The sequence below is a fragment of the Puma concolor genome, chromosome F2, assembly GCF_028749965.1.
Source record: "Puma concolor isolate L17-30 chromosome F2, mPumCon1.1.hap2, whole genome shotgun sequence".
Taxonomy (NCBI): domain Eukaryota; kingdom Metazoa; phylum Chordata; class Mammalia; order Carnivora; family Felidae; genus Puma; species Puma concolor.
The window spans coordinates 49594665-49620797 of NC_141684.1; the positions used below are offsets into that span (position 1 = coordinate 49594665).

Here is a 26133-nt window from a genome sequence, read left to right on the forward strand (position 1 = left end):
CCCTGATCAGCAATTGTGCACCTGTCCTTTGTCTCCAGCTTCCATCCACTCCCCGCTTTTACACTGTCCATGACCAAGCTGTCAGGTTTCCAGGCAGCACTTCCCTCCTGAGTTTTATCTCAGATGCAGCTGTATTTCCTGACCCCTCACTTCTGAGCAACTTTGGCTTTAACCACTTCTGACTCTCTGTGGGAGTGTCTCACTGAGCAATGGCCGGGTGCCAGCCCAACCGCAGGAACATTTGCGGGACCGTGCTGCTGCCAATGCGCAGAGACTACAGCTGGGTGCCAGCCCGCCCCAGAAAAAGTTCACCTGATTGTGTAGCAGTAGCATTTCAGGGATTATGGCAAATCACAACACACATTTGGTGCCAGGCTTCACCCTTAACATCCTCGCTCCAACGCCAGTGGATGTGGCTGTTCTCTGGGGTCTGCTGGCACCTTTGCCCATGGGGAGGCCACACCACCTCTACCAAATGTCTTCCCAAAAGGGGAACTGCCTCTCCCCATGTGGCCTGAGGACCCCCCAGACTTCACTCTGCTCCTGAGGATTCACCTTTCCCAGCAGAGCACCACCAGGTATTGAGCTATGGAGTTTCAGATTCTGTGCTCCCCCTGTTTATAGAGTCTTAATGGAATTTAAACCCTCTCCTTTCTTCTCTCTCTCTTCTTAGTTCAGTCCCTGTAGCTGATTCCACTCTTCCACTTTCTCTCCAGCTGCTTTGTGGGGGGGGGTGTTTTCCCGTTCTCTCCCCAAGTTTCCATCCTTTCTCTGCAAGCAAAAACTGCTCCCTGCCCTCCATGGCTTCTCTCTATCCCAGTTCACTTCACACTGTGTACCTGCTGAGTTCTGTTGTTCAGTTTGAGCAGATTGTTTTGTTTATCCTCAAATCAGTTTTCTAGGTGTGCAGGATGGTTTAGTGTTGATCTGGCTGTATTTCATGGACATGAGATGCAAAAATAAACTTCCATGCTGTTCCGCTATCTTGGTTCCTCCTATTGTAATCATTTTATATGAATATTTTTGGTTGTGGAACAAATCATCTGAGTTTCCATTATTTCTTATGGGGAAATTTGCTTTGATATACAAGTGTTTTAGATTACAAGCATGTTTCCAGAAAGAATTATGCTCACAAACCAAGGTTTTACTGTAGTTCCAAATGTCTCCCAGTTGCCTCTAGAAACACCCCATGATGGTTCTAGTCTCAAGGGATGATCTTTTGCATTTTCAGGAAGTACCACATAGTACAGCACTCCATTATTCTCTATTTTCTGCTTAAATATAAGGTATTTCTGCTTACCTGTAAAGTATAACAAGTTAAAGACTAGCTCTTATGTTTTATTTGTATAAAGACAGAAAGCTCAGTTTTTTTAAAGGGAGAGAGAATATTAATAAGCAAATCATGGAAGCAAAATAATTAGGTAATCAACATAGAAAAGATGCTTGCCTTGCTTGTGCTCAAAGAAATACAAATCAGAACAAAAATGGAGTAATCACTTTATACCCATCAAATTGGAAAGTATTTGAAAGCAGATAATAATTCCAAGTGCTGGCAAATATATAGACTGGAGCTACTGAGGCACCTGGGTGGCTCAATCTGTTAAACATCTGACTTCAGCTCAGGTCATGATCTTACAGTCCATGAGTTTGAGCCCCATGTCAGGCTCTGTGCTGATAGCTCAGAGTCTGGAGCCTGCTTCGGATTCTGTGTCTCACTCCCTCTCTGCACCTCCTCTGCTCACGCTCTGTCTCTCTGAAAAATAAGTAAACATTAAAAAAATAATTTTTTTTATACATAAATACATAAATAAATTGGAGCTACTATTCTGGCAGTACACCTTAGAGCTCAGCAGTACTGCTTCAGAAAATATATCCCAAAAAATTCTCAGGCAGTTTCATCAGAGAAAATTCAAGAGGAAATGCCTTGTGTGTAGTACAAAAGGACTGGTGTCTAAATTGGGAAATAGATAAAATAAATATGGCATGTGAGAGTGTGGATGTGTTTTTAAGATGAAATTCTATCCAGCTATTAGAAGTAATGAATTAGACTTACACATAACAACATGGATACATCTTTTCTTTAAAAAAAATTGTTTTTTAAAAGAATGAGATTGTCAGTAATACTGTGCATGTGTATTTTTATAAAGTCTATCTGTTAAAGCCTGTCAGGGACAAACCCATTGCCCAATAAAGCCAAATCAACATGCTGCAACAAGGGAAACCATTGACCAGAGGAAACATGGGTGTCCATCCAAACACAGGAAAGGACAGGATTATTATAAGATGTTGGGGAAAAGTAGAGGTTATGTAAAGTTTAAATGAAACAATGTTTCAAGAGGCTCAAATTAAAACAAAACTGTATGTAAAGGGGTTAACATCAGGCCTGGGCCACAAGCAGACTCACGGTCCTGTTTCCTTGGAAACTACTACTACTCAGTTAAAATAAATATAGACTGTTGTTTCCAGAAAACTCTTATCTGAAGTTATATGCCTAGCTGCTTCTCTGCATTGGAATTACTGAGATCCTTCAGGCAAAAGTAGAATGTTTCAGTCTTATTGATAAGATTTCAAACAACAAGGTTTCTGTCAATCTTTGATTTTGGAGAACAGCGTTTCTCAACACCATGTCCTTTTGTTGATTAACAAAGACAGTGGTCACAGGATCCAATTTTAAAACATACACAAAACACTATAGGTCTTCCAAAAGTATATACATATCTAAGGAACCATGTTAAATTCATTAAAGATAGTAACTATTGAAGGGATAGGAATAAAAGATGTCAAAAAATAATAAATCAAGAGTATCAACTAATAAGGGTAGTGTACAGTGAACTGAGAATCATGATTAACTCAATTCTATGCATGTAAGTTTCAGTGTTGTGTCTAGTAACAAGCTAGCAGAGAAGTGAGACCCCATCAACACCAGGATCTTTCCTTTAGCTTTGGTCATTCCTGAGCCACACAGGTAGCTGCTGTAGACACAGCCACTACTTCATTTGCTTAACTAGTGCTTGACCTACCAATGAGGCTTTTCTCCTGCATGTAAGCAGGTCTCCACTGACTACTGCAAAGACTACTTAGAAGAAAAGGGAGAGATACCAGAGATGTTCATGCACAGAGAAAAGGCCCTGTGAGGACACAGTGAGAAGACAGCTATCTACAAACCAATGAGAGAAGCCTCAGGAGAAACCAACCCTTCAGACATCTTGATCTTTGACTTCCAGGCTCCAGACCTGTGAGAAAACACATTTCTGTTGCTAAATACCCATTCTGTAGTATTTTGTTATGGCAACTCTAGCATACTAATACTGTACACATAGTTTCATGAACTATGGTGGGAAATAGCTGTTTGAGAAGTTGAAAAGGACAGTGAAACAGAGATGAAGTGTACATTGAAGCGTACATAATGGGTACGTAGGGAACAACTGTAAGGGAACACACTAAGTTCCAGCCTTAAATTTTATCAGCTAATTTTTTTAGGCACATCACAAACAAGGAGTTCCTAGCATGGGGAAGAACAATAGTTGAAATCTGGATTTATAACCTCCATAGATGTTGACAACACTTCTCTTGACAAGTCTTAATGAATTCATTTTTCTTCATAAAACCCCAGAGTATTATCATCTAGTACCTCATAGAACCCAGGCCCAGAACTTTTGATAATATAAATTCCATACTTGGTTGAAATATGTGAAATATGTGAGGGAGAAGGTAGACATGGTAAAACATGGATGCGGGAGACATTTTTTCCTATGAATTTCAAAAACATCTTTTAGTTTAAAAAAATTTTAAGGTGTTTTTCTTTTCCAGGTTAGCAAAACTAACAGAACATATTCAATGAAGATTAGCTTAGTGAATGGAATCTCCAAATTAAATGTGAGATTCCCTCTGTCCATGCTGGAGCAAGACCCCAGCCTTATTGAGCCTACTTTTATCACTCTGACAGACTTCAGAGTTACTGCTGAGATTTTTGCTGAAATAGTCTGGCTTTGCAATGCATAGAGCCCTTCAGGTATTTTTCTTTTTCTTTTTGTATTTTTTTTTTGTTTGTTTTTTTAAGTAGGTTTCATGCCCAGCATGGAGTCCAATGCAGGGCTTGAACTCACAACCCCAAGATCAAGACCTAAGCTGAGATCAAGAGTTGGACACTTAACTGACTGAACCACCTAGGTGCCCCTAGTTTTTTTTATTATTATTACTATTCCAGTATTGTTAACATACTGTGTTCTATTAGTTCCAGGTGTATAGTATGGTGATTCAGCACTTCCATACACCACTTGAGCTCATCACAAAAAGTACATTCCTGAATCCCCACCATCTGATGATGTCTCTCATTCTGTCCCTCCCCCCCAACTCCCCTCTGGTAACCATCAGCTTGTTATCCATAGTTAAAAGTCTGTTTTTTTGGTTTGTCTCTTTCTCTCTTTTCTTTTTTTCCTTTGTTCATTTGTGTTGTTTCTTAAGTTCCACGTATGAGTGAAATCATATGGTATTTGTCTTTCTCTGACTGACTTAATTTGCTTAGCATAATACTATCTAGTTCCAATCATGTTGTTGCAAATGGCAACTTTCATTCTTTTTTATGACTGTGTAATTTTCATATATATATATATATTCCAAATCTTTATCTACACATCTATTGATGGACTCTTGGGATGCTTCCATAATTTGGCTATTACAAATAATGCTGCAATAAACATAGGGTGCAAGTATCCCTTTGAATTTGCATTTTTGTATTTTTTGGGTAAATAATAATGTGATTGCTGCATCATAATATAATTTTATTTTTAACTTTTTGAGGGAACTCCATACTGTTTTCCAGAGTGACTGCAACAGTGCAAGAGAGTTCCTTTTTTCTCCACATCTTCACCAACTCTTGTTGTTTCTTGTGTTATTGATTTTAGTCATTTTGACGAGTGCGAAGTGATATCTCATTGTAGTTTTGATTTGCATTTCCCTGATGCTGAGTAATGTTGTGCATGTTTTCACATGTCTGTTGGCCATCTGTGTGTCTTTGGAGAAATGTCTGTTCATGTCTTCTGTACAATTTTTAATTGGCTTATTTTTTATTTTTGGTGTTGGGTTGTATCAGTTCTTTATATATTTTGGATACTAAACTTTTATCAGATATATCATTTGAAAATATCTTCTCCCATTCCATAGGTTGCCTTTTAGTTTTGTTGATTGTTTCCTTTGCTGTGCAGAGCTTTTTAATTTGATGAAGTCCTAGTAGTTTATTTTTGCTTTTATTTCCCTTGCTTCAAGAGACGTATCTAGATAAATGTTGCTAAAGCCAATGTCAGAGATATTACTGACTATGCTCTCTTCTAGAATTTTTATAGCTTCAGGTCTCACATTTAGGTCATTGATCCATTTTGAGTTTATTTTTGTGTATGGTGTAAGAAAGTGGTGCAGTTTCATTCTTTTGCATGTAGCTGTCCAGCTTTCCCAACACCATTTGTTGAAGAGACTGTCCTTTTACCACTGTATATTCTTTCTTCCTTTGCCAGAGATTAATTGACTGTACAATTGTGTCTTTATTTCTGGGCTCTCTATTCTGTTCCATTGATCTGTGTGTCTATTTTTGTGGCAGTACCATACTGTTTTGATTACTATGGCTTTGTAATATAATTTGAAGTCTGGAATTTTGGTACTTCCAGTTTTGATTTTTTTTTTCAAGTTTCCTTTGGCTATTTGAGGTCTTTTTGGTTCCATACAAATTTTAGGATTGTTTGTTCTAGTTCTGGGGAAATGTTGTTGATATTTTGTTAAGGATTGCATTAAATCTATAGATTACCTTGGGTAGTATAGACATTGTTTTTTAATGTTTATTTTTTATTTTGAGAGATGGGGGGGGGGTTTGGGAAGGGAAGAGAGACAGGTAGAGAGAGAATGCCAGGCAGGCTCTACACTGTTAGCTCAGAGCCTGACATGGGGCTCAATCTTACCAACCATGAGATCATGACCTGAGTCAATATAAAGAGTTGGACGCTTAACCAACTGAGTCACCCAGGTGCCCTGGGTAATATAGACATTTTAACAATATTTATTCTTCCAATCCATGAGCATGAAATGTCTTTCCATTTCTTTGTGTCATCATCAATTTCTTTCATCAATATTTTATGGTTTTTCAGACTGCAGGTCTTTCCTTGGTTAAGTTTATTCCTAACTATTTTATTATATTTGGTAGTTTTAAATGGGATTGTTTTCTTAATTTCTCTTTCTCTGGCTTATTACTACTATAATAATGAGTGGATGTCCTTGTCTTATACCTGATCTTAGAGGGAAAGTTCTCAGTTTTTCCCCATTGAGTATGATGTTCACTGTGGATTCTTCATATATGGTCTTTATTATGTTGAGGTATGTTCCCTCTAAACCTAATTTGTTTAGGGCTTTTATCATGAATAAATGTACTTTGTCAAATGTTTTTCTGCATCCGTTGAAATGATCATATGGTTTTTATCCTTTCATTTCTTGATGTGATGTATCACTTTGATTTGCAAATATTGAACCACCCTTGTGTCCTGGAAATAAATTTCACTTAATTAATCATGGTGAATAAATTTTTTTTCATTTTTTTAATGTCTATTTATTTTTGAGAGAGAGAGAGACAGATAGAGTGTGAGCAAGGGAGGGCAGAGAGAGAGGGAGACACAGAGTCTGAAGCAGGCTCCAGGCTCCGAGCTATCAGCACAGAGCTCAATGGGCTCGAACTCATGAACCACAAGATCATGACCTGAGCCAAAGTCAGACACTTAACCAACTGAGCCACACAGTCACCCCCCTTTTTTAAATTTTTTTTTCATGGTGAATAATTTTTTTAATGTATTGTTGGATTTGGTTTGTTCGTATTTTGTTGAGGATTTTTGCATCTATGTTCATCAGAAATATTGGCCTGTAGTCCTCTTTTTGTGTTGTTTTTATCTGGTTTTGGTATCAAGATATTTGGGTATTTGAAAGTTTTCCTTTCTCTTCTATTTTTTGGAATAATTGAGAAGAATAGGTATTAATTCTTCTTTAAATGTTTGGTAGAATTTGCTTGTGAAGCCATCTGGTCTTGGACTTTTGTTTGTTAGGAGTTGTTGTTGTTGTTGTTGTTGTTGTTGTTGTTGTTCAGTTTCATTGCTGGTAATTGGTCTGCTCAAATTTTCTATTTCTTCCTGTTCGGTTTTGGTAGGTCATATGTTTCTAGGAATTTATCCATTTCTTCTAGGTTGTCCAATTTACTGGCATATTATTTTTCATAATATTCTCTTACAATCAATTGTGTTTCTGTGGTGTTGGTTGGTTTTTATTTCTCCTGTTTCATTAGTAATTTTGCTTATTTGAGTCCTCTCTCTCTCTCTCTCTCTTTTATTTTTGGTGAGTCTGGCTGGAGGTTTATCAATTTTGTTGATGTTTTCAAGGAATCAACTCCGAGATACATAGATCTGTTCTATTGTTTTTAGTTTCTATGTAATTTATTTCTGGTCTAATTATTATTTCCTTTCTTCTGCTGTTGTTAGGTTTTGTTTTTTCTTTTTCTATTTCCTTTGGGTGTGAGGTTAGGATGTTTATTTAAGATTTTTCTTGCTTCTTGAGGTAGGCCTGTTTTAGAGTAAACTTTTCTCTTAGAACCATTTTTGCTGCATCCCAACGATTTTGGACTGTTGTGTTTTTATTTTCATTTGTTTCTATGTAATTTTTATCTCTTCATTGATTTCCTGCTTGACCCATTCATTATTTAGTAGCATCTTATTTAACCTTCATGTATTTGTGTTCTTTCCAGATTTTTTTCTTGTGGTTGATTTCTACTTTCCTAACATTGTGGTCAAAAAAGATGCATGTCATGACTTCAATCTTTTTGAACTTATTGAGACTTGTTTTGTGACCTAATATTTGATCTATTCTGGATAATGTCCCACGTACACTTAAAAAGAATGTGTATTCTGCTGTTTTAGGATGGAATGTTCTGAATATATCTGTTAAATCTATGTGTCCACTGTTTCATTCAAAGTCATTATTTCCCTGTTTCCTTGTTTCCTTTCTGTTAGGATGATCTGTCCATTGATGTAAGTGGAGTGTTAAAGACCCCTACTATTATTGTATTACTATTGATTAGGTCATTTGGATTTGTTATTAACTGTTTTGTGTATTTGGATGCTCCCATTTTTAGTGCACAAATATTTACAATTGTTGTTATTTTTTTTTTTAATTTTTTTTTTCAACGTTTATTTATTTTTGGGACAGAGAGACAGAGCATGAACGGGGGAGGGGCAGAGAGAGAGGGAGACACAGAATCGGAAACAGGCTCCAGGCTCTGAGCTGTCAGCCCAGAACCTGACGCGGGGCTCGAACTCACGGACCGCGAGATCGTGACCTGGCTGAAGTCGGACGCTCAACCGACTGCGCCACCCAGGCGCCCCTTGTTGTTATTTTTTAATTGTTGGATTGTCTCCTTTAGTATTATATAGTGTCCTTTTTTATCTCTTATCATAGTCTTTGTTTTAAACTCTATTTTGTCCAACATAAGTATTGCTACCCTAGCTTTCTTTTGACATCCATTTTCATTATTAGTGTTTCTCCATCCCCTCACTTTCTTTTCTTTTTTTTTTAATGTTTACTTATTTATTTTTAGAGAGAGTGTGTGCATGCATGTGAGCAGGGGAGGGACAGAGAGAGAGGAAAAGAGAATCCCAAGCAAGCTCTGCATTGTCAGCACAGATCCTGATGCAGGGTTCAATCTCATGAACTGTGAGATCATGACCTGAGTGGAAACCCAAGAGTTGGATGCTTAACTGACTGAGCCCACCCAGCCGCCCCCCCATCCCCTCACTTTCAATCTGCATTTGTCTTTAGGTCTGAAATGAATCCCTTCTAAGCAGCATGTAGATGGGTCTGTTTTTTGTTTTGTTTTGTTTTGTTCCCCCTCTGTCACCCTCATGTCTTTCAATTGGAGCATCCAGGCCTTTACATTCAAAGTAATTATTAATAGCTATGTATTTATTGCCCTTTTGATACTTGTTTTGTGGTTGTTTTTTGTAATTTTTCTCTGATCCTTTCTTCTCTTCCTCTCTTTTATGGTTTGCTGGCTTTCTTTAGTGATATATTTTACATATACTTTATACTTTTTATTTTTTACATAGCAGTTACTGGCTTTTGATTTGTGATTACTACTATGTTTGTGTATAACATCTTCAGCATGTAGCAGTCTATATGAAGTTGATAATCACTCAAGTGTGAACCTATTCTTTACTCCTCTTTCCCTCATGTTTTAGGTATATGGTGTCATATTTGGCATTATTTTATTTTGTGAATCCCTTGGTTAATTTTTACAGATATACTTATTTTTGCTGCTTTTGTGATTCCTATTTTTCATACTCTCATTTATTATCTTTCCTTTCCACTCAAGGAGTCCACTTTAATACTTCTTGTAGGCCTGGCTTAGTGGTCATGAATTCCTTCAGTGTTTGTCTGAGAAGCCCCTTATCTCTACTTCTATTCTGAATGATAGTCTTGATGGATAGAGTATTCTTGGCTGCAGATTGTTTTTCCTCTCAGCACTTTGAATATATCATACCACTCCCTTCTGGCCTGCAAAATTTCTGCTGAAAAATCCCCTGATAGCCTTAGGGGGTTTCCCTTATATGTAACTGTCTTCCTTTTCTCTTGCTACTTTAATTTTTTCTTTATCACTACTTGTTAATTTTTTGTGTCTTAGTGTGGACATCCTTAAGTTGAGTTTGTGGGGACATCTCTGTGCCTCCTGGATCTGGATATCTGTTTTCTTCTTCAGAATAGGGAATAGGCAAGTTTTCAACTATTATTTCTTCAAATAAATGTTATGCACCCTTTATTCTCTCTTCTTCTTCTGGGATCCCTATAATGCAGATGCTATTATGCCTGATGGAGTCACTGAGTTCTCTAAGTCTACTCTTAGTTTGCATAATTTTTTCTCACTTGCTCAACTTCATTGCTTCCCATCACTGTGTCTTCCAGGTCATTAATTCATTCCTCTGCCTCATCTAGCCTGCTAGTTATTTCTTCAAGTGTATTTTTAATTTCACTTATTGTGTTCTTCATCCCTGATTTGTTCTTTTTTATCTCTTTGTTACAGTCTCATTGATGTGCTCCACTCTTTTCTCAAGTCCTGTGAGTATCATTATGATTGTTACTTTCTCTATCAAGTATATTACTTATATCAGTTTCACTTAGGTCTCTTGTGGTTTTGTCCTGTTCTTTCACTTGGGACATATTCCTCTGTCTCCTCATTTTGTCTAACTTTCTGTGTCTGTTTCTCTGTGTTAGGAAAGTCAACTACATCTCCTGCTCTTGAAGGTAATGGCCTTATGAAAAAGAGGTCCTAAATGTCCTGTAGTGCAGTGTTTCTTGTTCCCCAGGGCCTGACACTTCAGGCTACGTCTCCTATGTGTGTTGCCTAGGCTCTTTTGTTGTATACTGGCCACTTTTTCCTTCAGTCCAGTTGTCTTCATAGGTTCTCTTTGCCCATTGTGGGCAGTGTTTGGTTCCGGCTGGAGTGGGGCACATATTAACAAGGTTCCCACTGGTCTGCTTGGAAAATGAGGCCTGCTGCCACTGTCACCTGAACCAAGACCCCACAAAATGCATGGGTCAGAGACATGGTGTGGCAGGGTTTGTGTCCATCTTCTGGGGGAGTGGACCAGCAATACAGGGAATGAGGTAAACATGATTGGGATTCAGGGCTTGGTGTAAGCAAGTTCAGTAACAAATATTGGCACTGTGCTGATTCCTGCAGGTGGCTCTGTGTTTATATTAGGGGGTGAGGGAGGGAATTGTGCCTGCTGTCTGTCTCCCTGTGATCTCTGTCTCTTTAGGGCATGCTTTGAGATGAGTAAATAACTCTCCTTCCTGCATGCCCCAGACATATTTTATCTTGCTGCTTCTATGTTGTATCCCTGTGGGCTGCTTTTTGTACTGTTTCTTTAAAAAAAAAATTAATGTTTATTTATTTTTGAAGAGACAGGAAACAAGTGGGGGGAGGAGCAGGGGTGGGGGACAGAGGATCCAAAGTGGGTTCTGTGCTGCCAGCAGAGAGCTCAATGCGGGACTCAAATTCATGAACTGCAAGATCATTATCTGAGCCGAAGTCAGATGCTTAACTGACTGAGCCACCCAGGCACCCCTGGGCTGTCCCTTTAAGGGCAGAACCTCCACTTTCTTTTTTTTTTTTTTTTTTAATTTTTTTTTTTTCAACGTTTATTTATTTTTGGGACAGAGAGAGACAGAGCATGAACGGGGGAGGGGCAGAGAGAGAGGGAGACACAGAATTGGAAAGAGGCTCCAGGCTCTGAGACATCAGCCCAGAGCCTGACGCGGGGCTCGAACTCACGGACCGCGAGATTGTGACCTGGCTAAAGTCGGACGCTTAACCGACTGCGCCACCCAGGCGCCCCAAGAACCTCCACTTTCTAACACCCTCCAGGTTCTCTCAGAGCTGAGCCCATTGATTTTTTTTTTTAATCCCAGGCTTTAAGTCCCATTGGTTGTAAGAACTCATGAAATTTGGCCCCTCTTGCTTTCAAAGCCAGTGTTACAGGGGTTTGTCTTCCCTGTGCAGGCTCCCTGATGTGATAGTGTTTTCCTTGCCCTCCTCTGTGCCACCAACTCCCTCACAACCATGGATGGCCACAGTCCACTTTGTTCCCAAAACATGCCCAGTCCTTCCTACCTTCTTCAACATAGCCTCTTTTCTACGTTTAGCTGTGGAGTTTGTTCTTGCCAGTCTTTGTGTCATTTTCTGAGTTGTTTATGCTAATCTGAGTGCTATCTAGTTGTACCCATGGGACAGGGTGAGCTTAGGGTCCTACTCCACCATCTTCCCTGCCTCCTGGACCTTCAGGTCTTCTATATTCTTTTCACTTGTCTCAGCAGAGCATTTATAAATTCCTAGGAAGCGCTCATTCAGGGTTTTTTTTTCACATCCAGATCCCCTCAAGATATCAGGGTTTATTCTCCATTTTTCTATACTCTATTTCAAGTCACATTAAGTCTCACTGCTATTGACAAAATCTTCCAAATGTTATTGGTGCAGAACAACCACTCAACCTCATCCTTGATCTCTCCAAGGGCATGCTGTCTCCCTCAAGCTATCTGCATTCGTAACACAGCCCAGTTTCCACTTGCCATGATGTGGGTTAGCATTGACATCCTTCCCTGGAGGACCTCTCTACCCCACCCATCCCCTCTCCTATACAGTATGCTCTCCAACAAATGCAAACTAAATCCAGCATTAGCTTAAACCAAACATCATTAAGAACACAAAACAGATGCCCTGCTACTATTTTCTGAACACACACGAGGGCATTTGAATGTCCCCCAATAAAAATTCAAATGTTGAATTACAAACAATAAATACTTTTTAATTTTATGTGCCCCACCATAGGGTGACTTATTTAATATGAAAAGTTAGAAACCAATTATTTTAAAACAAGGTATTTTTCTTAATAATAGGTGAGTGAACAAGAAACAATTATCATACATAAACATACCTCCTGCCCAAAAAAAAACAAGAAGTTGAGGCAAATGTCCCCCTGTGCTGAGGTTTCAGATAAGCCCCAAATACTAATAGGCTATTAGAAAGGAATCACCACATTCCAGAGAGCCTATTCATACTCACATATTCATATTCATATTCATATTCACACTCATACTCACTGTTTTTATTTAAAGGCAAGGGATACGATGCAGCAAGAGAAAGAGCCCACCCAGGCAAGCATTGAGAGGTCTGGTTGACATCCTATAAACAAACTCCCAGCATCCTTAGTCACACAAGGATCTGGCCTCTTTCTGTTTCAGGATTGAACCATCATATCTATGCAAAGAATCTAGGTTACAAGAGAGCTCAAAGCTGTATTTCACAGTCAGGGTCATAAACCCTTCTAGCTGCATAATGAAGGCAGACTAATCAGGCCACTAGAAAACCTTCAGCAAAGACTAACTCCACTGGTGAGTCACCAGAGTTTAGCACTTGAAATACCACTTTGTAGATCCCACCACCTTTATCTTAGCCAAAAGTCAAAACCCAGACATCCAAGGATCTCCAGAGATAAGGACTGAGTTTTCCCCTACGACTTTTTCTTTCTTCCCCTACCACTACTAACCCACATATCTCTCTTCTCTGGATCCCTGATAGAATCATGTTAACTAGTCATTTGACTAGTCAACAAGTAGTCTATTGACTAACTGGCTAATTGATGGTGCATAGATACATGAAAATTCTTCACCAAGTCTCATGTGGGTCTGATCTATCAATTGCCAAAGATACAGTGCAGAGTGGACTGGTTAAAAGGGATGTATCCTGAAAAGATTCCCAGAGAAAGAAGAAAGCAAGGAGTCACTCAGCAGAAATTCTACACTTTATAAACATTACATTGTTATAGAAGTAAAGCAACATCTCTATACAAAGAGATTTTTTTCTATGGGCCCAAGTGTTTATTCAAGAAACAATTTCCTCTGGTTCCCTGAAGCCATCTTCAAGTATTATTTGCTCAAGGCTGATTACACAAATTACCTGTTATATTACTTTCATCTGTGGTCCTCAAAACTTTGCACAATCTGTAAGCTGTTGACTAGTCTTGAAAAATGCCCAGCTCTGCTTTAAATTGTTAGACTATATCAACTTGCTTTTGCTAACTAAAACTAAGTGACCTAAAATAATAATCATGTAGGTTGCCAATTTGGGCTGGGTTCAACCAGTGGGTTCTTCTGGTCTTAGCTGGGCTAGTCCATTCTCTATAGTCATCTGCTGAATTGGCTGGAGGCTGCTGTTCTAGAAGTCTCAGACGGACTGGCTTTTGTCATCCATGTAGTCTCCTATCCTCCAAAAGTCCAGTCTGGACTTGGAAGCTGCACAGAGTTCCAAGAGAAAGAAGGCAGAAGTGATCACAGTTCTTGAGGTCTAGGCTTAGAATTGGCACTTCTCCTACATTCTATCAGCTAAGTCACAAGACCAGACTAGGTGAAAAGGGCAGAGAAATAAAATCTGAGAAAAATAGAAAAAAATAGAAAAGTGTACCTCTTGGGAGGACTGCAAAGTAACCTTGCAAAAGAGGTAGGTACAGAGAGGGAAGGATTATGGCCATTTTTGCAATCACCCAGAGGACATTGCCAGATAAAATACAGGACATTCAATCAATGAGTAATATTTTAGTATAGGTATGTCCCATGCCATATTTGGGACCTATCTATACTAAAATTTTATTTATTATTTGTATGAAATTCAAATTTAATTTGATGCCTGTATTTCTGTTTGCTAAATCTGGCAATCCTACACACAGACCATGTCAGAAATAAACAAAACCTTTATTTATCTAAAAGAAAGAACTTTGGTGTGCCTGGCTGGCTCATATGGTACAGCATGTGACTCTTAATCTCAGGGCCATAAATTCAAGCTTCATGTTGGGTATGGAGTCTACTTAAAAGAGAGAGAAAGAGAGACAGAGAGAACTTGAAATTACTGTTAAAGTGTACAACTATGACAAATGTTGTATTAGAAGGAAAGGAGTAATTTGCCCCTTCCCCATATTCTAGAAACCATCTTTGGTGAAACACTGCTAATAAAAAACCCTAAAATAATATGTAACAAACTGTTTCATTTCAGCTATGCATTAGATGATAAATTGCTACATAGAACACCAACAAGAGAAGAAAGAATCTGTACTTTCTGTAATTCTGGCCTATTCTATACTTATAATAATGCTTTTACCTTCCTATAAGGAATTTTATAAATCTCTGGAAGATATTAATCATCGTGCTGTTTTGGAATTCATTGTATCTAATCAAAGCAAAGATACTTGAAATTCACATTTTAAGTACCTTATCCATACACTGTAGCAAAATTTGATGTTTTCCTCCATGAGTTTTTATGACTGGCTGTATTTCTCCTACTATAACTTTTGTGACTAGAAATGACAGTGCAAAGGTCAAATAAATGTGCATCATTAAGCAATACAACCTGACATTTCTAGACAATAACTCCTTCAGATGAGGAAAGGGAAGCCTACCTGAAAGGTCACAGCCCTTCTTACTGTCCCTTTGCAGCCCTAGTAATCTCTGCCAACTGCACACAATGACTTTGCTACAAATTTACGAGGACCCTATCTGCTGGAAACTCTAACTAATATGAAATTCATCACACAGTGCATGCTAAGGGTTATTAAGCAGGCTTGTGATGCAGTTTCTTGCATCCAGCTTTAAATAAATCAAGCTCTGTTGTTTATGCCAGAATCTTAGACTTAAAAGGGAATTTAGAGATTATTACTCCAAGGCCCCATTATACAACACTAAAACCAAATCCTTTGTCCAGGATCACACCACAGAATCCAAGGACAAAGATACCACATTGTTTTTCAAACATGAAGATTATAGACTAACTTGATAAAAGTAGCATCCACCTGAAGAAGGACTTTTTCAGATAAACAAATATATTTCCCAAAATGTCATGGGGCAAAATGATAATAAAGTCTGACATGAAAGGACCATATTTATATTCCAAATCTGAGAGGAAATTTTCATACTTAGCCTGTACTTCAGAAGGGACTAACCACAGATTTCACTAAAATAAGAATGTGAATACAGAGTTGGAATTTTGAATTCCCATTTGTAAAAGTGAGTAAAGAGAAGCGGTTATGAAATGCAAGGATTATTACAAACACATATTCCTCTCCCTGTACCAACAATGTTCCCAACCCACCCTACTTTCTGACTTCAATCCACAGACAGTGTCAATTTCTATATCTGCAGGCTCTGCTGCTTTCTCTACATTATAAAACTTTAACCTGCAAATCTCAGATGAAATACTAAACCACCTGTGAAGCTCTCCAATATCTCCCCAGTGTTCTGACTGCTCCCCACTCTAAACTTCAACATTTTCTCATATAAACTAATTTCTTTCCTTACATATGCTCTAGCACATATCTTATTCATTCAGTTTTTTCCCACGTCTATTAGGGAGCACCTACTAAATGCCAAGCTCTCATCTGGGCTCAGGATAAAGCAATGGATAAAATCATAATAAACAAAACCCCCTGATTTCTTGGAACAGACATGACAGTGAGTAAAGGGGACAGGAAACAAGATAACTAAAACTTAAGCAGGGAAGAAGGATAGACGGTACTGGGGAAACAGGTACAATTTTTTTTTCCCAATATATGAAATTTATTGTCAAATTGGTTTCCATACAACACCCAGTGCTCATCCCAAAAGGTGCCCTCCTCAATAACCATCACCCACCCTCCCCTCCCTCCCACCCCCCATCAACCTTCAGTTTGTTCTCAGTTTTTAAGAGTCTCTTACGCTTTGGCTCTCTCCCACTCTAACCTCTTTTTTTTTCTCCTTCCCCTCCCCCATGGGTTTCAAACAGGTACAATTTTAAACAGAGTGATCAGCATATACCTCACTGGGTGATACTTGAAAGAAGACCTGAAGGAGGCAATGGAACAAAGCTCACAAGTGCTTTGTTCTTCAGGAAGAGGGAGAGAGTTCTTCAAGAAGGCGCAACAGCCAGGTGTATGCCAGGCACATTCACATAAAAGTGAGAAAGCCCATATGGTTGGAACAGAGTGGCCAAGGCAAAGATCAGTAGAAAAGAATTCTAGAGAAGGAGAAGCAGTCTTTGAAGAGTTGGCAGGATTAGTAACTTGAAGGTAGTGATGGAGAATAATTTGTTGAAGTTGTGGTACTAGAGAAAATGAGCTACAAAGTGGGTTGTTATTGGACAATGGGATCCTTGAGATTAAGAAAGGTTTTGCTATGGGTAGTAAGAAGGTCCAGAAAATGACTTTAAGAGTGAGGGCTGAGGTAAGGTCGAGAACAAGATTATTACAAAGAGGAATAGAAAGTGGTATAATCTAATGATAAGAGATTCAGAGATCCAAAGCCAAAGGTTTTAAAGAGGAGACAAAGGTTATCTAAGGTAGAAGGGAGGACCAAGGGCACTTAACCCATCCTCCAATCCCAATGGTAGATCAGGAAGAGAAAATAACTAGAGAGGACTACAGAGGAAGGGATTGTTCAAAAAAAGTACTGATATAAGGGATTACGCTAATGAATGACCCAGTTCCTAAGGGCGGAGTGGAGGGTTTGGGCAGTGGCAGAGAAATGGGGTGTGGTCAGGATATGGATTGTACAGAGCCAGAGGTGGGTTTGAATGAGGAAGTTCATGATCTGAACTTCTTGTGAGAACTGGCAGGATCAGTCCTGACAATCTTAGGACAGTGGTGGGGAGAAAGGAGTGCTGGAAAGAGGGGAGAAAGGAACATCTTGCCAGCAGTGTTCACGGGTTCCTTCTGTACTCGGGACTACAGATGCCTGAAGGCGTAAGAAGGGATAGTCGTACTTAAGCACGAAGGGCTTACTAATTCTTTTTTTTTTATTATTTCATTCACTTTATTTTTTTATTTTAGCATCATATACTATCTTCTTTCCCATATTAGATTATAGGCTCTTTGAAGAAATTTTACTCATTTTGACATTGCCTGTTGATTGCCAATACTAAGCTACTCAATAAATATATGCTCAAAGTGAATACCTCTTACTGGATAGAATAACTGGTTAAAAAGAGAAATTATTTCCTCTTCAGTCATCTTTCTGAGAACTCTCTTGAGCTCCCCAATTCCTGATATTCTTCTGAGTCTGGTCCTAGACCAGGTGCTATTAGAAAACCTGGTATGTTGAATCTGCTTGTGAAAAGGCCAAAGATATCATGGCCTCCCTTTCTATTGTAAGAAGTAAAAATTCTGCTGATAATATTTGTCTCACTCATCACGTCTTCTTGGGGAGGAGAGAATCAATAGCCAAGCCAGAATAAAATTCTCCAAGGACACTGCAACTTGCTGTGAGTTTTCTGGGGAATGTGGCTGAATATGGCCATGCTTGGTGACAAGTGACAAAGGTCATGATCTTGCTACAAGCAAGGGTTTGACAATCCTGGGGATCTGTGTTGCCATCAGGTGTGAGCCAGCCTCTGGACCACTATGGAATTGATAAGATATGGGCCTAACAGATGATTTGATGTCGAGTCAGGGTTGTGGCAGGAAAAGCACAGAATTCAGAAACTAACCTAAAATCAAGCACTTAGCAAGTGACCAGACAGCTGAGTTTCTACCAGAAGGTAACCACCACTGACTCCCTCCTCAAGGCCTCAGGAAGGCAAAGCCATTGGCAATAGGCATCCATCATCTAACCTAAAATCTGAAGCCCTCCAGTTTTTCAAAAACATGAGCCTGATCACACCATTCTTTTCTGTAAGTTGATTCAGTGGCATCCCAGTAACTTTAGTCTAAGCCCGAACTCTCTTGCATGCCCCTGAGGTCTCGCAGAATGTAAACGACACCAACCGCTCCATTTTCTCTCTCCTCCCTCCTACCACTTTCCCACCCACACTTTATATTTCAGCACACCTTAAGTTCTTTCCATTCCTAAAAGTCTAAACTTGCTGTTGACCTAACCCCATATAAATGCTTTTAACCCTCTTCACCCAGCTAACGTTAGCTGGTCTTAGCTTAAACGGCACATCCTTAGGGAACTGCTCTTTGCCAGATGGACGGGTCAAGTCTCCTGCTACAATATGTTACATCATACACTGATCTCATGTTTCTGTAATTACTCATTTAATGTTTTCTCTCTCCCCCAGTCCATTATTTCTATGAAGGGAGCAGCTGCAGCCCCTAGGTCACCACTGTATCCCCAAGGCCCTGCCCGATGACTGCAACATAACAGAAGCAATTAAAACAAAAAACAAAAAACAAAAAAGTAAGGTGGGTATACTGCCCTGCTTAACACAACTGATTCAATGTGAGCACCATATTGTTTAGGCCATCCAGCTATAAGCTGAGAACCTATCCCTTGCACCCAGAAATGTATCTTCAATGCATTCATTATATTTTAAATGAATAACTCCTATAAAATAATAAAAAGCCCCAAACTGCTCAGTGCAGCAATACATGAATACAGGCCACCCTAAATACTATATTCACTTTATTTCTAATTTTTCTACTGGTTTTGATAACAATTTAGAGAAAGAATAAATGAAAACAAGGCACCATTATTGAATCACATCAAGAAATAACTTTATCCAAAGGGAATTCAAATGGAAGATATATTTAACATGAATTCATACATTAGTAACTTACACACTTGTTATCAAGTACAACATCATTAAAGCACAAGATAGTCTCTTGCCAATCATAACCAAACCTCTGGCTTCCCTTATGTGTCACTCCCATGACTATCAACTGCACACAGAAAGAGACTAGAAGAAATTTATTGAAGATGGTTTTCCTGGAAATTTATAAAATGAAAAAGGCAAAATATGTCAAATAAAGCATAGACAGCAATGGGGCCCAGAACTTTTTCTGGAAAGGGTGCCTAAGGCACTACCAAAATGAACAGTTGTAAATTCCTGATCTGACTTTGAAATTTTATGATCTTAAAAATTTCAATTCAAAGCACAAGGTGACATAACCATGCTAATTGGTATATATTATTTTCTCAGTACAGGCATATGTGAGAAATATTACGTTTGCCCAGGGCACTGTCACCCCAATACGTGTTTGTAAGACAGATGATCATATGAGACGGGAAAGTCAACTTGGTTATTTTTTTTAATGCATTTTAAGAACTGGTGACAGTGCAGTGCATGGTGGCACAATAGGGAAAAGGACTATTTTTATACAAAACAATATTAAATCAGTATGTGATGAGGTGAAATGGTGAAATAGTAAGAATTTTACCAAATGATAATTTAGAAACTGTAAATGCTTTTATTCAGAACTGCAAAAAGGCATCAATTATCCTCATTTGCTGGAATCATAGTTCCTATGAATAATAGCATCTACTGATGAACCTGATCAAGAATGAATTTTTAAAAAGCAATTTAAAAATTGGAATGATTCTGGTTAAAACCAGCATATAAAATTATGAAGACCAAATCAGACAGTGGTGACAGAAGTACCAGTATTTGGCTAATGAAAACAATGAATGCTCACGACCAGTGGTTCCCAGGTGCCCAGTGCTGGTGACTCAGGGCTGCCAGCAGCTGGTTAAGGGGAGGGAGGAGGAGGACCAGTGAGAGGGACTCTGGACCCTGCTCCAGCGTAGAGAAGCTCCACTTCTATCTGTTTCATCATACATTGAGGATGTGTGTATATCATTTTTTTTTAAGGCTTCAAAAAAAAAATCCTGAAAACCACAGCAATATATATATGCTGTTTCCAAGCACACAAAGAGAACTGAAATCAGGACATCTGAGACAACAAAGGCTCCAAACTACTGGAAGAATTATCAGTTTTTTTCTCACTTAACTAATGCTAAAATGATTTGTCAACTGAGATATGCCATAGAGTAACAGCCTATTAGTTAGGCACCTTCAAGTTAACAGCACGTATGCAGACGCTAGCTAGCTAAGTGGGAAGGCAGGAACTGCTCGCGTGAGTTAGGCAACCACAAGCACAAGCAGGTCTCCTCTTAGCCTGACCTTGACAACATGCGACTTCTGAGAAGCCAAAGTTCTTCATGGCTGAGAGCTCATCTCCCTTCGACATTTCAGAGAATGAGAGATCTGAGCTGCGATGCAAGTTTCAGTAAGAAGGAAAGGCATGTCAGCAAGGCACCGGGTGCATCCACTTAAGGACATATGATAAACACACAATTTTTAACATTAAATTATTAGAGATGATTGGCCAACATATGAATATGCATAGTACTTGGCACACAGGTCCTTTAATAAAATGTTACTGAATCTATTCTGAAAATGTCTGAATATGTTCTAAAGGGTAAAAAACAGAGAAAAAAATAATTCTACTCTAAAAAAAAAAAAAGCATGTAAAGTCCACCCTATCCTAATGCAGCAGCAGTGGGAAATTTTTTTTTAAGTTACAACAGGTTTTATGCTGAATACATACATTCTGGACTTAGGAAATAACACATTATTAAAATGCAAAATTTGATTTTGATTAATACATGACCACTATCATGAGTTTAAAAATCAGACTAAAATGTTACTAAAAAAACGGAGCAAATGTCTAAATGAATCTGTACAAATGTACAAATCAATGTATGAGATCTTAGCAAGGAAAATATAAAAATTGTCTTTTTTTAATAACTAAAGTATTTCATTAGTTAAAAGGGAATGGAATTCTGAATTTCCTCTTATATGTTTGGTCCTCATAGCTTCCGTGGACAAAGCAGTCCTAACCATTTTAGCAAATTCCAATTAAAATACCCTAATAATGTTGAATCTAGGATAAACTATCATCTATGCAGATACAGAATCCTGAATGTCCCACATAGTAAATGAAAAGGTCGAATCTGACCATGTTTACAGTATTCCACAATAGAAATAAAAGATCCAGAAGGGCAAATAAAAATGGCTTACTTACATGAGGTTCCTTTTACCTACTGATTGTACATTTTAAGAATTGAATATGTACCTTCCCTTCGAATGATTCAGTATTATTTATGAAGTCCTAAGCGAATGCATACTGTTTTGTAAACTGCAATGTCTAAACTGCAGCAATTTTGAGGCAAAAGTGAATGAAGTTTTATCCCATGGAAAAGCACTGAATACAGTTATAGGAACAAATTCAAAACCATGTAATTTAAGAAGTTCTTGTCATCAGGTATGGACATTGGTTTATAAAACATATATTGCCTAGAACAAAGTACAGCAACCTGTAAATCACATCCTAGCAATTTTCCATTCTTTCTAGGGACATTCAAAAAACAGCATTTTCACAATATGTAAATAAACAACCACAACCACCAAATCAGCTCTTCTCACGCGAGTTTCTAATCCTGATAGTGTCACTGCAAGTCACTAGCAATCACAGCACTGATTGAGCAGAGATTAACTTAGCACTTTCCTCCAAAAAAAGTATAAAAAGAATGCTTTAAATAGATATAATCTGTAGAGAACTAGGTTTACATCATAAATGCTAGGGATGAAAAGCATGTAAAATAACAGATTCGTGATTTGGGGTGGGAGAGGAATCCATTGCTCCATACAGCACAAAAGAATTCTGCTCCTGCGGCCATGGCGCCTTTCATTTCTTAGCTGGGTTCTTGGGAGGAAGGAGTTTGTATGTGTTGAAGTAGCCCACCACCTGCTGGGGGATCTCTGCCAAGACACACTGAGCAAGCGCTTCTTTTGGAGCCTTATGAAAAACAAAATCAAAGTGACGTTATTAGTAACCAAATTACTGGCATTTTGATAACAGACTAGGAATACCTCACCAGTCAGTAAGAAACAGTAATTCCCAATTCCTAGACCTGTATCTTGTCTTAGGAATGGTCTATGAAGCATGGAATAAGCTAAGTAACTAATGTTACTTAGGAGTGTTTTATTACCCCCACTAACATTTATCAAGTCCTTTTTTGGTACCAACATTTTGGCATTTGACAATTTTTTTTGTTCCTTAGCTTTTAAATGTGGGTCTTTCATTTACTTAGTGTTAATTTTTTTAACTTTATATTTTGAAATACAGATTCATAGGAAGTTGCAAAAATAATACAGAGAGTATTCACCCAGTTTCTTCCAAAGGTAATATCTTATGTAACTATAGTGTAATATCAAAACCAGGAAACTAGTAATGGTACATTTCACAGACCTTACTCAGATTTTACCAGTTTTATTTTACATGTGTTCATTTACATGTGTGTTTGCATTATTCTGTGTAATTTTATCATCTGGGTAGATCTGCATAACCATAACCACAATAGAGATACACAATGGTTTTGGGTGCCTCAGGGGCTCAGGTCATGATCTCATGGATCGTGAGTTCAAATCCTACATCTGGTGAAATCGAGCCCTGCTTGGGGTGAGCTCCTGTCCGGCTTCGGGTGAATCCCACTTCTCTCCATCTTTCTTTCTCTCTCTCTCTCTCTCCCCCCTCCCCCGGTAGTATTCTCTCTCTCCTTCTCTCTCGCCCCTCGTTCACTTGCACCCTCTCTTTATAAAAAAAAAAAAAAAACAACAACAACAACAAAAAAAGATACACAACAGTTTCATCACCACAAGGATCCCTAACATTACTGCTTTTAATCACCTCCCCCTACACTGACACACTGGCTGGTGGGAATGTAAAAGAGCATAGTTTCTTTCATAATTAAACATGCAGTAATCATACAACCTAGGAACTGCACTTCTGGGTATTTATCCCAGAGAAATAAAAACTCATGTTCACACAAACACCTGTACATGAATGTTTATAGCATGTTGGCATATAATAGACAAAATATGGAAACAATTAAAGATGTCCTTCAATGAGTGAATGGTTAAATAAACCAGTATACCTATACCATGGAATACACCTCACCGATCAAAATAAACAGAAGCAACAACAATGCAGAATACTATGCTGAGTGAAAAAAAGCCAATCCCAACATTTCTGTAACATTCTTGAAATGACAAAATTATAGAAACGGAGAACAGATTAGTGGTTGCCAGGGGTTAAGGCAGGGTGGAGGTGCAAGGGAAGTGGGTGTGGCTCTAAAAGGGCCACAAGAGGGGTCCCACAGGTGATGGGCCTTGTTTACATCAATGTCTACATCCCAGCTGTGATTCTGTGCTGCAGTTTTACAAGACGTTACCACTGGAGTAAACTGGGTAAAACAGGGTCCTGAGAGATTTTCATCAAGTCAACTTCCAGTTTGACAAATTCATCATACACTTGTACAGAATTTTTCTGTTGTTACATACATAGGTAAAGATAAAATAGATCTTAAAACATTCACAGCAACACCACTTATAACAATTTATCATATAGACTGCAAGAAACACACAAGTACACAACTTGAAGCAAAACTGCTGAATCTAATCAGCACTCTTCAAACCAAAAATCCACACATCCTCTAACCCCAGACTCCCACTCAACCACTTGGTTATGGATTGGTGAAGGTCTGTGGTCAAACTCCTTAGTGTATATGAAGAATAAGGAGGAGTGGTACTCACATTCTGGAACTGTCTGAAAGGCACAAACTGGACGATATCTCGGATGGCTACCTCGCCTGATGGGGACCGCAGACTTCCACCGTCACCATCCAGAAACTCCATGGCACTGAAGTCAGCACCTCCCACTCCAACAATGATGATGGACATAGGAAGCTTGGCAGCATTAACTATAGCTTGTCTGGTCTCATCAAGGTCTGTTATCACACCATCAGTAATGATTAAGAGCACAAAATATTGCTGCCAAAAAAGAAAATTATATCCACTGGGCACAGGAGCTCCCAAACAATAAAAGCAACAGTTAAAAACATCTCCAGCTTGATGAGTCTTTCAGTCTTTCTTATTCATTTTCCTTTCCAGTCCCTACCTAGGATACCATCTACATAAAATATTCTAAGACTCTCTAATGACAAGGAAATTTATTTATACAAAAATTGCAGGTTCATTAAAAATGCAACAGACCACAAAATACAGTTGGTATAAATATACAGAAGCAAGACATCTAAATGTCAGACATTAAACTTTTAGTGAGCATTGGAATAAACACTTTGATGTAACATAAGTATTAAATATGTTAAAGTATCGATCAAGAGAGTAAGTGGCAACTCTGTTTCTAAAAGGTCAAATATGAAAGAAGCAGAATTGTTTATCAAACTAAAGTGCACTTTTTGAAAAATGGATATGGTTTGGGGAGGAATCTTTCTCTCAATACTGTCATCTCTGATAAACATTTTTAGAGAATGGTAAAATGTTACATAAAGTTGTTACCCCATCTTTTGGATCATTTAAGTCTAGAATGGAAATAAGTTTTATAACAGAGCAATCACGTGCTAAGTGTTCACTCTGCCCCAGGCACTGTGCACTTTATATGAATTATATTATTTCGGGGCGCCTGGGTGGCGCAGTCGGTTAAGCGTCCGACTTCAGCCAGGTCACGATCTCGCAGTCCGTGAGTTCGAGCCCCGCGTCAGGCTCTGGGCTGATGGCTCAGAGCCTGGAGCCTGTTTCCGATTCTGTGTCTCCCTCTCTCTCTGCCCCTCCCCCGTTCATGCTCTGTCTCTCTCTCTCCCAAAAATAAATAAAAACGTTGAAAAAAAAATGAATTATATTATTTCACTTTTCAGCAGTTGTATGAGGTAGTTATCCCTGCCTTACTTTTGGGTATAAAAAACTATGAAACTAAGAGAGATTTGGTATCAAAATCCAACAGATAATGGTTGTCTAATTCAGACCCTTTTAGGACAGTAAGTAATTTTTCATCACTAACTGAAACAGTAAATTTCCTCAAGCCTTAATTTGTTAAGTCTACCTTTGAAAAGGTAGGTATTAGCCATTTCTTTTTAGTAGAACCTATCTAAGAAAATTAATTCAAATGGAATAGAAAAGACTCATGAGTATAAGGGTTATTTTTTTGTTGTCCTGCTTTTAATGATCACTAATTTAAAAATAACAGATGTTACTCCGAAACCAAGGACAGCTATCTTACTATTTCATGCTCTTTGTATCTTGATGGATCTCGGTACCAAAGGCAACTACCAACCCATATTCTCCCTGTCCCCTGGCACTACGATACTTACAGAAGCTGTCTGTTGTTGTGTTGCTGCAGCAGCAAACCTGGCCACATGATTTATGATTGGAGAAAAATTAGTTGGTCCATAGAGTTTTATCTGAGGAAGGCAGGCCCGATATGCCTCTACAATGCCTTGGATTCCTAGGCCAAGAAAAGCAGTATTAAAAATTGTCAAGCACAATTTAATTGTTCATTGTTCACTACACCTGTTAATTTAATTAATATACACGTATAATTATATATATGTATATATATATATATATACACACACTATATTGCTTTAAATAGTTAAAAATTCTATATTCAAGAGTTTCTCTTCAGCCATATATTACAAAACTTCATAGTTATGCTCTATTGCAAAAACCTAAATGCTTCCCTCCTCCAACCAAAGGCATTTATTTTCATCGCAGCCAAATTATTCATTAATCTATAGTAGGACTGTTATATTGCTTAATTTTTGTTGTTTTAGGACTAAGACTCTAATGAAAAAAGAATGAAAAAGGTGCTATATCATACAATTGACGATAAGGCGTAAGTAAAAGTTATTGATTAAAATGGAAAAACTTTTGCATAGATGGCCAAAGATTCTCTGGACTCA

The 26133-nt window shown here is 38.4% G+C and overlaps 1 protein-coding gene across 5 annotated transcripts in view; it reads right to left on the minus strand.

Annotated features, from left to right (window-relative positions):
- Positions 1-19071: 19071 nt before the first annotated feature.
- The window catches only part of CPNE3 (copine 3), a 47981-nt gene continuing 40919 nt past the window's right edge, over positions 19072-26133 (minus strand). For all 5 annotated transcript variants that reach the window (XM_086695616.1, XM_025923039.2, XM_086695613.1 and 2 more), the window contains 3 exons: positions 25543-25676; positions 23969-24205; positions 19072-22172 (listed from right to left, as the gene is read on the minus strand). In XM_086695616.1, the coding sequence (XP_086551742.1) occupies positions 22062-22172; positions 23969-24205; positions 25543-25676 (482 nt within the window). In that variant the 3' untranslated portion in view covers positions 19072-22061. The remainder of the gene's footprint in view (positions 22173-23968; positions 24206-25542; positions 25677-26133) is intronic.